Source organism: Aquarana catesbeiana, linkage group LG01 (genome assembly GCF_042186555.1).
Source record: "Aquarana catesbeiana isolate 2022-GZ linkage group LG01, ASM4218655v1, whole genome shotgun sequence".
In the NCBI taxonomy this organism is placed as follows: Eukaryota; Metazoa; Chordata; class Amphibia; order Anura; family Ranidae; genus Aquarana; species Aquarana catesbeiana.
Window position 1 is genome coordinate 867,329,480 of NC_133324.1, and position 14,522 is coordinate 867,344,001.

General features: G+C 40.7%; 1 protein-coding gene across 5 annotated transcripts in view; it reads left to right on the top strand.

The window, feature by feature from the left end:
* Window positions 1–14,522, top strand: part of LDB2 (LIM domain binding 2) — a 578,973-nt gene that overhangs the window by 489,620 nt on the left and 74,831 nt on the right. For all 5 annotated transcript variants that reach the window (XM_073609637.1, XM_073609663.1, XM_073609656.1 and 2 more), the window contains exons 4-5: window positions 4,933–5,055; window positions 10,494–10,577. In XM_073609637.1, coding sequence (XP_073465738.1) covers window positions 4,933–5,055; window positions 10,494–10,577 — 207 coding nt within the window. The remainder of the gene's footprint in view (window positions 1–4,932; window positions 5,056–10,493; window positions 10,578–14,522) is intronic.

Here is a 14,522-nt window from a genome sequence, read left to right on the forward strand (position 1 = left end):
ATGGGGAAAAGAGGGGTACGTGGGCATGCACATGCATATTGGAGTGAAAGTGAGAAGAGATGTGTATGGAGTGCATAAATCAAGTAAGATAAGTGACAATAAAAAGTAAGAGACACTCACACAGGTGACCAAAAAGATGGAAGAAAAAGTGCACCACAGAAATCAGCAAGAAATAAAGTAAACCCCAAAATTACCTAGCAGGTATTGAGGTGTGTATGAGACTGCACCAAACTGCCCTATGCAATCAGACTGTGGTTGCAGCCTAACCCGGGATTGGTTGCAAGCTGTGTCAGGCTCCGTGGATCAGTGTCCAGTGAGAGTCGACTAGTCTGAAATATATACATATAAAGAGAATGTCACTGCCAGTAATCAGCAACAATAAAAAGTAACAGTATTGGGCCAAAGTGGTTCAAGAATCACACTGCTAAGGTGTACTTACAGTGCAAGAGCTGCATAGACTTCAGACCCATCCAGAAAGGAAGAGCTAGAAGTTCTGAAGCCTTGCCGCCCATATATATACTGCTTACTAGGGTGTATACTCGTTATCGTGGATCCCCCACAGGTGTGTGCCCGACCGACCAATAGGACCACTGCAGGGGGCATGGCCGTCATCCCGACAGCTGCGTATGGCTTCCCCGGCGTTTGGGAAAAGCTGAGGGCCCCGAAATGATGTCATCCTCGTCGTAATTGCGTGATGCTCCCGCGTCACGTGGCACGCGCGGGGCCCTGTGCATGCGCCGTGACCGGGGACGTCCGAGGATGTTCCGGAACGCTGTCGGCAAGGAGGAAGGATTCCCAATACGGAAGCCGGTACCAGTCCAATACGGCAGTCGGTACCAGCCCAGGTGCCTGATGGGGAAGAAAAGGGGGAGGAGCCACGAGGTGGTGACTGGCTCCTCCCCCCCTTGCCGGGAAGGCACGTAAAGGGGAAACCCCCGACCCGGAAGCGGCAGCAGCCGTAGCGCCAGGCGTCCAGGGGAAAAAAAAGGAGAAAGGGAAAAAACATCATTAATTGAAACATAAAGAATTACGCAGAAAATTATATACGAATAATCAGTATATAACAAGCATGGGTATGTACTCTCGGGCTTGTACAATCATAGATTTGCATATTATGCATTAAACCTCAGCAGTTGCGCCTGCTGAGTTTACAGTATGTATATATGAGACAACAGTAAATGCAAGAAACCTCAATCCCATACATTGATACGTTTGCAAGGACAGAAAACACAATACAAAAAACAAAAACAAGGTAAAATACAATAACCCCAAATTGGAAAGAGGGAAAAAGGGAGGGGAAAGGGAGTAACTAGAGGAACCCTATATTATTAAGCAGTTGTTCTGAGAAAATTATTATATTATTGGGTTTTACCAGACACAAAGCCTTTAAGAAAGGGGGAAAAAGAGATGGCCTCATTTAATCCTCGAAAAGAGGTGGCATTCAATTTGAATATCCACCTCTGTTTGTGTTGTAGCACAATTTTGTTCCAGTCACCGCCTCGATCTGGTACATGAATCTGATCGCGCGTGGTGAAGGATACTTTGGGCATCTTGTAATCACGCATTGCTACCACATGCTGCCCAAGTGTCAGATAATGATTGCCAATTTGCATATGATAGATGTGTTTGGACATAGGGCGATGAAATTCTTGTTTCATCTTACCGACGTAATATGCCCCACATTCACATGACATCAGGTACAACACTCCTCTTGTCTGACAATTGGTGAAATGTGCGGGCTTAAACATTGTTCCATTTGGAAGGCGGAATATTTTTTCCCGTCTTATATATTGGCAAAACAAGCAATGTTCACAGGGGAATGATCCAAGAAATGAACAATGCTTCTGTCTCTTTTGTTTGCCCTTGAACTCGCTTTGGACCAATTTGTCTTTTAACGAAGTAGCCCTTCTGAAGGTAATCGAAGGGCTGGTTGAAATAAAGCCACTAACTTTTGGGTCATCAGTGAGTATGGACCTGTGTTTTTGGATGATGTTCCTGATCGCATTATGTTGTTTGGAGAAGCGTAGGATGATCCTGGTAGGATCCATACCAGGGTCGTCCCTTGCCCTCTTTTTAAATAATAAATCGCACCGAGATTGCGCGGCTGCTCTATTGAATGCTTTACGTAAACAGGAGCAACTGTAGCCGCGTGCTAACAGTCTAGTTTGAAGATTATATGCTTCTTGTTTGAAAAGGACATCATCTGAGCAGTTCCTACGCACTTGTAGGTATTGCCCATATGGTATGGACTTTTTTAACACTGTGGGATGAAAGCTATCCGCATAAAGTATTGTGTTCCCTGCGGTGCTTTTGCGAAACAAGGTGCTGGAGATCTGGCCCTCAGGAGTCCGTCTCAACTGGACATCCAAAAAGGTCATCTGGTCATGATCGTAAGTCATGGTGAACTTTAGATTGTGTTCATTCTGGTTGATGCGATCAAAGAAATTTAGTAATGTGTCCTCGGAACCCTCCCATATGAGGAGGACGTCATCAATGTATCGTAGCCACATAAAAATGTGGCTCGTATACACGGCGAGGTCCCCATCACATAGGAGGGCTCTCTCCCACTCCCCCAGTTACAGGTTGGCATAGGTCGGGGCACAACAGGTGCCCATGGCCACGCCCTGCACCTGGAGGTAGTGGGAGTTGTTGAAGACAAAAAAATTGTGATGTAAAATATAGTCAAGCCCCTCGATGATAAATCTATTCAATGCCTCATCGTATTTCTGGCTTTGTTAAAGGAGTGCCTGCACAGCTGCGATGCCCTTGTTGTGGGGGATCGAGCTGTACAGAGACTCAACATCGAGGGCCACCAAGAATGGATTTGTTGGAAGAATTGTTTCCTTAATCGATTGTGTACGACCAATTGTCTCCGGGAATGGAGGAATATCTGAGAATTTGAGCTCATCGACTCTTTCTTACAACCGTTTGCTTATGTATGCCCTCATTTTTGAAAGATATGATACATCTGCTACAATCGATTAAGGAAACAATTCTTCCAGCAAATTCATGCTTGGTGGCTATCTTTCAGAAAGGAGGGCATTGAATAGATTTATCATCGAGGGGCTTGACTATATTTTACATCACAATTTTTTTGTCTTCAACAACTCCCGCTACCTCCAGGTGCAGGGCGTGGCCAGGGGCACCTGTTGTGCCCCAGCCTACGCCAACCTGTAACTGGGGGAGTGGGAAAGAGCCCTACTATGTGATGGGGACCTCGCCGTGTATACGAGCCACATTTTTATGTGGCTACGATACATTGATGACGTCCTCATATGGGAGGGCTCCGAGGACACATTACTAAATTTCTTTGATCGCCTATGGCATACATGGAGATTTGTGCCTCCCTGTTGGCCGATTGATTATTTAATTGACCAACGATATTCTAACTTTTCTTACATGCTATGGGCGTCTGACTGAGTTTGTGTTTGGATCCCCATCACAGGTGTGGCCCGTTTTTTGACCAATTGATTGACCTATTAGTGTGACTTCTCGTAAGTCACTTCTTTGGGATACTGCCCCGTACCTGGTTGCTGCGGTGGTGGAGGTGTTCTGGGACCCCTTAGGGAAAGAGAGAAAGTAGTTTTTAAACAGATCTCCATGTAGGAGGCCTTTTTTCCTTGCTGGACATACGTTGTCAGGTAACTATATCAAATATGTGTACCATATATTAATGTTACTGTGTGTAGATTCTTACATGTGTACCTACATTATGTATCTCTCGGCAGACTGACCCTCTGAAGAAGACCCTTGGCTTAAGGGTTGAAACGCGTCAGTCTCACATTCCTAATTTCGACATTTGTTGGTCAATGTTGTTATGGAATTATGTCTGCATATGTATGTTTAGCTTAATAAGTCTTAAAGTACTTCCTACTGGAGCTCATTTCTTTTTAATATTCATGTGATACTATTTTTTGTAATATAAAAACGATAATTTTTTCATACATCTTTGACCTTATTGTTTGCTGCCTAAAAACCCCACCCTGGGGGAACATTTCTCTTTTCTGTTCAATTTGAGGCGTGAGCAGCACTCTTTTCTCCTCTCTTTGTGTTCTCTCTTTGCACCTGATATTAACTACCGTATTTAAAAAATGAAAATCTTAGCCAACTGCAAAATAAAATAAACCTCAGTTTATAAGCTTGCAAACTTAAAAAAATGGGAAAAAAACTTGAACTTTGACTTTGAAATGAGGCACTCTTGTAATTAATCACTCATCATGTTTACCTAGTTTTTATTAATGGCAGAGCAGATAATATACCACTGCAGTACCTAACAGCACCGTACCACCATTACAGCACACACTCTAGCTGCATTGCTTATAGTTTGGCTTCGTTATATCAGGGCAAATAATTATTATAGGTAAAATGTAGTTTTCCATAGCAACCAGACTGCAAATTAGAGAAACTTTACTGTAATTAAACAAGTTAGGATTATTTTAACCTTCTATTCCCATTCGCAAACTAAATACAGTAATTTTCAAAATTTACAAGTCACAACATTTTAAACTCAGTTTTCCTGTTACTTTTTCTTAGTTAAATTATACATTTGCATCTTTGATATAAGATTATTCACCTGAAGTCGCTTCTTCTGTGTGATCTGGTTTTATTGAATCCCTCCTGGTAAACATAAATATTCATTTTTCTTTGCTCACTGGTCTAAAATGCATTACAAAACAAAATGAAACTATTCAGAAATAGAATATTGCTGGATGAATGCTTTAGCCATTACAGTAAAGCTTTGATGGTTTTCAGTTTCAAGTTCTGTGTCTGAATTCAATTACAACCAAAGTAAAAAAAAATATTTTAAAATGATTTATTTTTTTTAATCCTAGGATTTTGCATGGTAAAAAGGCCTTATTGCCATTGCCACAAGTGATATATATTTGTCTGTTATATAAGGCACTATTATTTCCCTTTTTTTCTTCAACACAGGTGTGCACTGAAGGCCGTCTCATCTTGGAGTTCACATTCGATGATCTCATGAGAATAAAGACATGGCACTTTACTATTAGACAATACAGAGAATTAGTACCTCGCAGCATTTTAGCCATGCATGTAAGTATTAGGACCTTATGCACAGTCAATATGGAGTCTATTTAGAAGAGTTCTAAATAATTATTTTTTCCCCCATTTTTCCATTTCCCAACCATTTACAAAAATTTGCTTAATAGTCGAGTTTGCTGTTCTCCATTAATTCAGATACTTCTTTTTTTAATAGTTGTTGAAACAATTTTTCAATACAACATTGGGTAAATCTTAACAATATGGTATTTAGAATGTACAGAATATAATATAAACACTTGGAAATGCAACATGACTAATGCAGATAGCATTTATGGCAACATAAAAAAATTGATCTTATATTTTCATGTGTTAGGCTAGGCTCACAGAGGGGGCTATTTACGAAAGGCAAATCCACTTTGCACTACAAGTGCAAGCTACACTTGGAAGTGCAGTCGCTGTAAATCTGAGGGGTAGATCTGAAATTAGGGGAAGCTCTGCTGATTTTATCATCCAATCATGTGCAAGCTAAAATGCTGTTTTTTTATTTTCCTTGCATGTCCCCCTCAGATCTACAGCGACTGCATTTCCAAATGCACTTTCAGTGCGATTTCAAGTGCACTTTGCACTTGTAGTTTGCACTTGTAGTGCAAAGTGGATTTGCCTTTAGTAAATAACCCCCGATGTGTTTTTGCATGTCAGGAATGCTTTCTCTTCACAGAAACACGCTGCCTTTCAGCAGACACGCAACTGTGCCATTAATTGTTAATGGCACCCCAACGCATCTGCTGACAAGTGCTTGTCCACAGGAACCACAGGTGCCACAGGAACGCACAGTTCCATTCAGCATGTTTTTGGTAAAGGGTCAAGAACTTCCATGTTTCTCGCCTGTAGGGCAGCCCATTGAAATGAATGGGCCAACCTACACATGACTCGCAAACACACTAAAAATCGCACATGCTTGGTCACACTTGTAGATGTGAACCTACATTTAGGCTATGCTTACACAACTGTATGTTAGGAACAAGCACAAATTTCAATGCTTTCCTGACGCGCACAGAAACATGCTGCCCTTTAGCAGACGTGCAACATGGCCATTGCTTGTTAAAGGCAACCCCACGCATTTGCTAACGCGCATATTTTCACATGCTCCAAACCCCATGAATGCTGTGCATTTTAGGAAAAGGGTCAGGGACTTCTTTTCTGTTTTTCTTGTGCATAGGACAGCGCATTGAAATTGCTAGTCTGCCCAAGTCATGAGGCACGGGAACATGCTGAAAATGTATGGGAACATATACACGCTTGATCGCACCTCTAAGTGTGAACTTAGTCTTAGAAGAGGTTGTGCTTCATTTAAGCCCCCTGCCAATAACAGCGTTGCAATTATTATTGACACCAACACTAATGACACATGTCTACCCCTATGTACTCTTTGCCCATTCATTGCGGGCTTCTTTCATGAATAGGAAAAGCTCACATAGGAGCAGAGATATGATACCACAGCGTGTGACATTTATAGCTGCAGTGCTGGTGTTGGCTTTGGGGGGGTGGGGGTGGGGTGGGGGGCTAAAGTACAATGCGAGCTGTAACACACAAAACTATAAGATCAATTAAGTGGAGTCCATTGTTGGACTTGACTTACGTTTTAGGAAAGAAACAGTAAAGCTCGACATTTATGATTCAGGGGGGCGTGAATGCAAAAACTGAACAGATTCCCCATCCACACATTCGAGGTGGATGCCAGAATCCTCCCCACTATGTTAATGTATTCTGACAGCAGGACTCCCCCGCCATCAGAATACACTGATCAGTACTGCAGCCAATTGGCTGCAAGCACTGATTGAATGAAAAATTTCCAGCAGGACCATTCATGAGAAGTCAAGTCAATCGATAGATCAACTTCTCATGAACAGAAATGGCCCTAAATGGATTGTAATTTGGCTGGTTCCTACTGAACTAGACAAATTGAGATGCATGTATGGCCTGCTTAAAATGGAGTTCCACCCATTTAAAAGTCAGCAGCTACAAAAAGTGTAGCTGCTGACTTTTAATAATCAGACACTCACCTGTCCCACGGTCCAGCGATGCAGGCGAACAAAGCCTTGCTCCTCTCACTGCCGGCATTCTAACTGTGGGCACCAGGCTGCACCATTTCTATAAGAAATATATTACAGCAAGTAGTCCAGAAAATGTTATATAAGTAATGAAAGTTAAAGAGGATCTTGAGTCCCCCCCCCCCAAAAAAAAGACAGTAGCTGCTAACTTTAAAAAAGGACACCTACCTGTCCAGGGATCCAGCACCGTACTCACCTGAGCTGGTTCTTTGCAGGGTCCATGTTTACCAAGGGAAGCCAGCTGGGACACCTGGAGACTCCACAGGCAGCTTTCCACTGTGCATGCATGAGCCGCACTGCACTTTGTGAATGGTTCTGCAACCTTCTGGGACCTGTGATGTGGCCCAGAAGGCTACAGGCAAAGAGGAGGAGCAAGGTCAATTGCCTAGACAATCTGAGTCGAAGAGGGAGCGGGTACCTGTCAAAACCAGGTACTCACCCCCCTCCCCCCAAAAAAAAATAGGTGTGTCCAAAAGTGGTAGAGAAAAGGGGGAGGGGTGAAAAAGCAGGACTTCCCCTTTGGATGAAGTTGAGCTTTAAGTGCCAGTGAGTTTGAAGTTGAATATAGAATGCGGAAAATATTAAACAAGCTGTCGTTTTTAAGTAATTGAATTAAAATTACATTTTAATACAGTCCAGCACTAAAAGACTACAGGGGTTTGGTGATACGTATTAAAACATACGTATTGGGGAGCAAAAAAAATGTCAAGAAGGGGAATGAGTGTTGTTTATAAATTTCAGCTTGCACTACTGAGCTCAATCAACAGACTTTTTTGAAGAGGCTGGAAACATATAAAAAGAAGCCTAAAAATTCACTTGCTGGCTAAAAATAATAATGTAAAATATTCAAATGCATATTTTTTCAATTTGAAAATAATAAAAATATTTTAATGTCATTTTGTTAGCCCTGACCATAAGAAAGAGAGAACATATATGCAAAACTATTTTACATTTTGTGATAAAAGATTTATGTCAGTGGAGGAAGAAAGGAAGATCGAGCAGACACCAGTTTGATCCTATGGGAATACAATAGCAATTAGCTGAAAAATATCAATACACTTTGTCATTATTCCTAGATCAGCCATTGGTATCTATATTAGGCTGAATCTATAGTCATGTCTTAGGTAGTCTGCACAGGGGTGTTTGTTTTTGTTGGCTCATGTGATTATAATCATATTAGTGCACTTGCAACAAAAAACAATTGAGCACTGTCCGTGATACTTTTTTTTTTTGCACTAACATTCAAATTCTCAGAACAAGCTTTTGGGGATAACCCTTCCTCTGAGGTCCAAACAGTATTATATACAATGTTTTAGCAAAATGTTAAGTAAAATAATGTCTGAGAAAAAATCCCACAAACATATATCAATGGTAATTAAACTGGAATAGTTGGTGAGACGAAGAAAGGAGTGGGCTGTGAAATAGAACTATCATTCTTAGTTTAAAAGTTTTCCTTCCCTACATGTTTTTAAAGTTCCTGTTAAAAGAGAAGTATGCCCAAAGCTTTTTTGGTCATACCTCTCTCCTGGGTTACAGGAATGCGCTTTCTTTTGCTCTCTTTTGGCCCAGAATTAGCCAGCAACAGGCTAAAACCCGCTGTCAGTTGACTTCCCAGAGCCGCTTCAGTTTCTGAAAGGATCCCAACCATATTGTCGAGTTCTGTGTTGATGCCTAATCGGCAGCTGCCTCAGCCTTTCAACGTGCCACTGAGATCCTAAGCCAGATGTTCCCACCCCCTCCCCAGCTCGATGCACCAGTTAGTGCTGGAAGAGCAAAGCAGAGAGCGGTGACTGACAGTCACTGCTCTCTGCTGAGATTGGATTGAGAACTGAGCAATCAGCATTTATGCTATCACTCAGTAGAGCTAGTGGGGGACAGCTGCTGGATCAGACCAATGTTGCAGTAGGGAGGTGATGAAAAATGTTTGATGATTTTTATGTCCTTTTATGTTGTCTGTGTAAATTAATTGTACAACCTGAAAGCCTATTCTAAAAATTTGAATTGTTTTTGTTTCCTATGGTTTTACTCCAAGTTAAATTAGTCCCCAAACTTCTTAAAGAAGTCTTTCCTAAGCCCGGTACACATGGTGCAATTATCGGCCTTCAGTCCGTGTGTACAGCAGCCTGTCCAACAGAAGCCAGCCAAACATTCAGCTTCTGTCAAATGGGCATATTGGAAAATGGATGATGGCTCTCGCTATTGTGTGTCAGAACACAATATCTCAGCGGGGAGATCGCTGTACTAACATAACGGAAAGCTAGTACAGCAAACTCCTCCTGAGTTCCTCAGTTTTTGTTTTGTTCTGCCTCCTGAACAAAATAAAATAATAGTTTTTACCAGGCTTAATACTGTATATGTATGGACCCACTTTTCAAGTATAGTGTCAGTTAACTGTCAGGTATTAGTACAATTAATTTATTATTTTCATTATTTTAGTGTTTCTATTAAGAAAATGCTCTGTATATAAGATAAATATTTGGTTTGTGTATTGAAATATCTTAAAGGAGAAGTACAGCCAAAGCTTGTTTGGCTGTACTTCTCCTGTGGATCACAGGAGTGCAGTTCGTTCTTCACTCCTGTGACCCATTTTCACCAGACAGCAGTTTGAAGCCCGCTGTCGGCTGATGGCACACACCCGGTCCAGGCTAGGGAAAGATCCCAACTATACGGTTGGGATCCACCCACATGCGCATGACAGCTTGAGCAAGCCGCTTCTGCCCCCTCCACAGCTCAGCACTCTAGTGAGCACGGGAGTCAGAGCAGAGATCGTTGACTGACAGGGAGCACTGAGAACTGACTGATCAGCGAGTTTGATCACTTGGTTTTCAGCCTTAGAGACGGGTTACAAATGCAGCCATACCGATCCTGCACCTTCTTAAAAAACTTCTCTTTTAGTTGAGCCAGAGCCACGAAACCAAAGACAAACCCATTTTTTCAGGCCTTTAATTCCTCTGTTGACTGCATGTGAATTTTTTTTTAAAGCAGACCTTGCACACAAAAATAAATATAACCTATCTTTTAGCTCCACCCTTACAAAATATGCAAAATCATTAGGTTTAAACAAAAGGGAAAAAAAAACACTGGCAATAAAAAGTAAGTTACTCACTTCAGACTCCAAGTTCTGGTTCATTTGCTGAGTCTCAAATTATGTCTTGCAAACTTTGAGGATTAGCTGCATTAGTTAGTATGTTTGAGTGTAAAGTCCCCTTTGAAGCAGTTAATGCAATGCATTGTGAATTGCCGATATAGTAGCTTACGGTCTCTATTTTGAGCCTCAATTTTTTTCAGCAAAATACTTTATTATTGTTTTACTGTATTTTTCTGTAAAATAATATGTTACAATAACTCAATTTGTTGTGATTCTACTTGTGTATACAGGCACCGGACCCCCAGGTGCTGGAGCAACTTTCCAAAAACATTACTAGAATGGGCCTAACCAACTTCACCCTCAACTACCTCAGGGTAAGTGACCAGGTTCTGAGAATTCCAAGTAGGGACAAGAAAATAAAGTCAAAACCAATAGTAATACATCAAAATTCTTGGATACAATATGTATTGAATTGCAGGAAATGTATAATTCATTTTAACCTTATTTAGATTATACTTTTTAGCTCCACAGTCACAAACTAACTTAAAACACAATTTTATATACTGTTTATTAACTCTTCTATTTACTATTAGTTTTAAATTCTGAGTCTCGAATATTCTGTGAACTTGGAACAGTGCAGCTGCAAAAGATTGCTACATTTATTTATGGTTTTTCAACAAGGGATCCTAACCACTGAAGTTTCCAAAGTGTTTACCCGCTTGCCGACCACCCTATAGCAGATTTACTACAGGGTAACAGGACTACAGGGTGGGCATTTTGTGTTGAATCATGTATACACAGTATACGTGATTCTGCACTTCCCAGCTAGTGTCATTATTTCAGTGATAGTGCAAATGTTTAGCATTGATCACTGTATTAGTGTCACTGGTCCCCACAAAGTGTCCAATTGTTTGCCACAATATTGCATTTTGTTTTTTCAATTTTTTTTTATTGGAAATGTTTTATAGCAAAAAGTAAAAAATACTTTATTTTTTTCAAATTTGTCATTTTTTTTTTAACATAGCACACAAAATAAAAAACTGTGGTGATCAAATACCACCAAAAGAAAGCTCTATTGGGGAAAAATGGCATACATTTAATTTATGTACAGTGTTGCATGACCGCACAATTGTTAAAGTAACGCAGTGCCGTATCGCAAAAAATGGCCTGGTCATGAAGTGGGTAATTCTTCTGGAAGTCAAGTGGTTAAGAAATTAGCTAGAAGGTAGCTCATTGTTGACTATACAAAATTAAATTTTTGGTTTTGGACAGAGATCGCCTTTTATAAAAAAATGTCTGAGAAAAAATGAAAATGTTGCACTGTCCCACCCTGCCCAAGAGTCATCACTTCAGACAAAATCCCTACTGATACTTATTTGCGATGCTTCAGACACTATTTCCAGTAGGCACATGTCAGTCTAGTGAAGCTGAACACTGCCCCAACTGAGAGAACAGATTCATTTAAATAGATTTGTGGTCTGTCCATCTGAGAGACAGTTCCTTAGTAACTTGAATGAGAAAACTTTCTGACATACTTCCTGCAGAATACACACGTAGGGGCAAAGCTTGTTACAAGACTTTTAAAGTACCAGCTTTTTGAGATCTGATGTGCACTTGTTTATTGTGCAAATCAATGACAACGTATTTATAGCAAATCAAACGATGATTTTTCTTGCTCCATGGGAGTTATTTTTCTTCTGATTTAGATCTACTCAACTATGGCAGACTGAGAAGGAATGGTTACTATTCTCAGGATCACAAATTCAAATCCTTCGGCTAAAAGGATGAAGGAACCATAAAAAAACTCATTAGTATGTGATCCCTGGCAGATCTACGCACTCATGCCAATGTTCGCAAAATTTCTTTCCTGTCTACTTTTTCAGCATTTTAGTTTACTTTTACTACCTACTACTTTAATTGTATGGCTTTTAACTATAAGCGTGGGAATACATTTATTGGTAACTAGATTTAAGCAAAAAAAGTTAAATGCCAAAATGACAGACATGGTTATGGAAAATATATAATGTTCTTGAAGTAAATGCCAAAGTTATACACATGCTCTCTTAATGGGTCAAGATCAAGGAGCACAAAAAGAAACCATAATGAAGCACATTTCAGCAAAAACCTTGTGCCAAATGTTTAAGAACTGTAAAATTAATTGTTTCTTAGCCTCTAGAAAACCTGTCAGTAAAGACAACATCAGGGAGGTCAGCGGTATGGCTCCGCATTCCACAATGTGTGGCAAAAACGTGTTGGAAAGCTGAGTTCTATTAGTGAGTGATAACCTCAGTGATCCTGTCAGAAGGAGTAAATGAAGTACCTAGCGTATCACTGTGACAGAACCCCAGAAACAGAGAACGATAAACTAAAAAATAATAGTTTCTTTAAAAGACTTTTTCCAAATAAATTGTATGTGAAAGCCAAAAATCCAAGTGCCAAAAAAGTCAGTTAGTTAGTTCTGCTTAAGCTGACTTTTAAGCTGACTTTTGCAAAAGCCAGTATACCTAGACATAGCAGACCTCTCACAGGGCCTTTGAGGAGGACAACCTTTCAGCAGTTTTCAAAATTGCTCAAAATGGAAGTTGCTTGTTCAGGAAAAGGCATCTATGAACTCTTGGATTCTGCACATAGGCGCTGCACTGTAATGCAGCGTACACACAGGCGGACTTTTCGACCGGACTGGTCCGACGGTCTATCCGACGGACTTTTGGCGAACTTCCGACAGACTTTCCCGACGAATGGACTTGCCTACACACGATCACACCAAAGTCCGACGGATTCGTACATGATGATGTACGACTGGACTAAAACAAGGAAGTTCATAGCCAGTAGCCAATAGCTGCCCTAGCGTCGGTTTTTGTCCGTCGGACTAGCATACAGACGAGCGGACTTTTCGACCGGACTCAAGTCCGTCGGAAAGATTTGAAACATGTCTCAAATCTAAAGTCCGTCAGATTTTTGACTGAAAAAGTCCGCTGCAGGTCCGATGGAGCCCACACACGGTCGGATTGTCAGGCGGATTTGGTCCGTCGGACCAGTCCGGTCCAAAAGTCCACCCATGTGTATGCGGCATTAGACACGCTCCAAGGTTTGAGGCTAGAGCATGACACAAGCAGAACACATGCGCTCAGAACATTCTCTACAGGTAGTACCACTTTGCTCTCAAAACCTATATATCCTATTTGCCATTATGCAGTTTAAAAAAATCCACGCTACAATGTAAAGTCCTCTGTGTATTCAGAAAAAGCATCCAAAAACCCTTGGGTCTTAGAGGAAGGGACTGGACTATCAGATCAGCTTTTTGCACTAGAACTAGTTGTTGCAGTAATGGAACACAGCTTCTGGGGAATGTTAGAAGTTATTGTGTTTGAAGATCACATACATAAATGTTACCATGACCTACAGTGTATATAACACGGTGGAGTTCTGTGTTATAACTATTTGGTAATACACTGTGACCCACGATAAATGCTTAGGAGCCCCCACTCAGACTGACAAAGTCCAATGAGTTGGATGCCTCTGACTAGTGAGGGTGCAGGCTGGGGAAAGGTTCGCCCAGACACAAATCACGCTGATTTGTGATTAGAAATAGGAAGAGATAGTCCAGTCTCCAGACACCTCACCCGGCACAAGTGGTTAGCAGGTAAAAGCAGCCTTAACTCAATTCATCCAGTCCATGTCCCCAACATGTTTCACCGCACCCTGGAGTCTATGTAAGTATGCCTATGCTGTGTGTGAAAAGTAACTTGTAAAAATTACAATTTTGTGATAAACAAATGTATTAATGTCTTCATTTTCCAAAAAATTGTGCCAAATAATTGGACCTAGGACTGTCTATTTTCCAAAAAGATAGATTTTGGGGGTAATTGTACTGTCCTGGCATTTGAGGGCCTCAAGAACAAGATAGGCAGTCAGTACATCAGGACCGATCAATTTTCAAATATAAATACCATAGTTTGTAGACTCTAAACCTTTCACACAGAACAAATAACATACACTGATTTTTTTTTTTTTTTTTTTTACAGAAATGTAGCAGAATACATTTTGGCCCAAAATTATGAAGAAAGATTCTTCTTTATAAAGTTTTCTTTCAACATATATGTTTTTTTTTCTTTATATAGCAAAAAGTTTAAAAAAAAAGGTGTGATTACATACTACAGTACTAAAGGAAAGCTCTGTCTAAAAAAATGATAACATTAATTTGGGTAAAGTGTTACATGACTGAGTAATTGTCAAGTGTGACAGCGCTGAAAACTGAAAAATAGCCTGGTCTAGAAGGGGTTGAAACAGTTCGATCTTCAAGTGGGTAAAGGCATCTC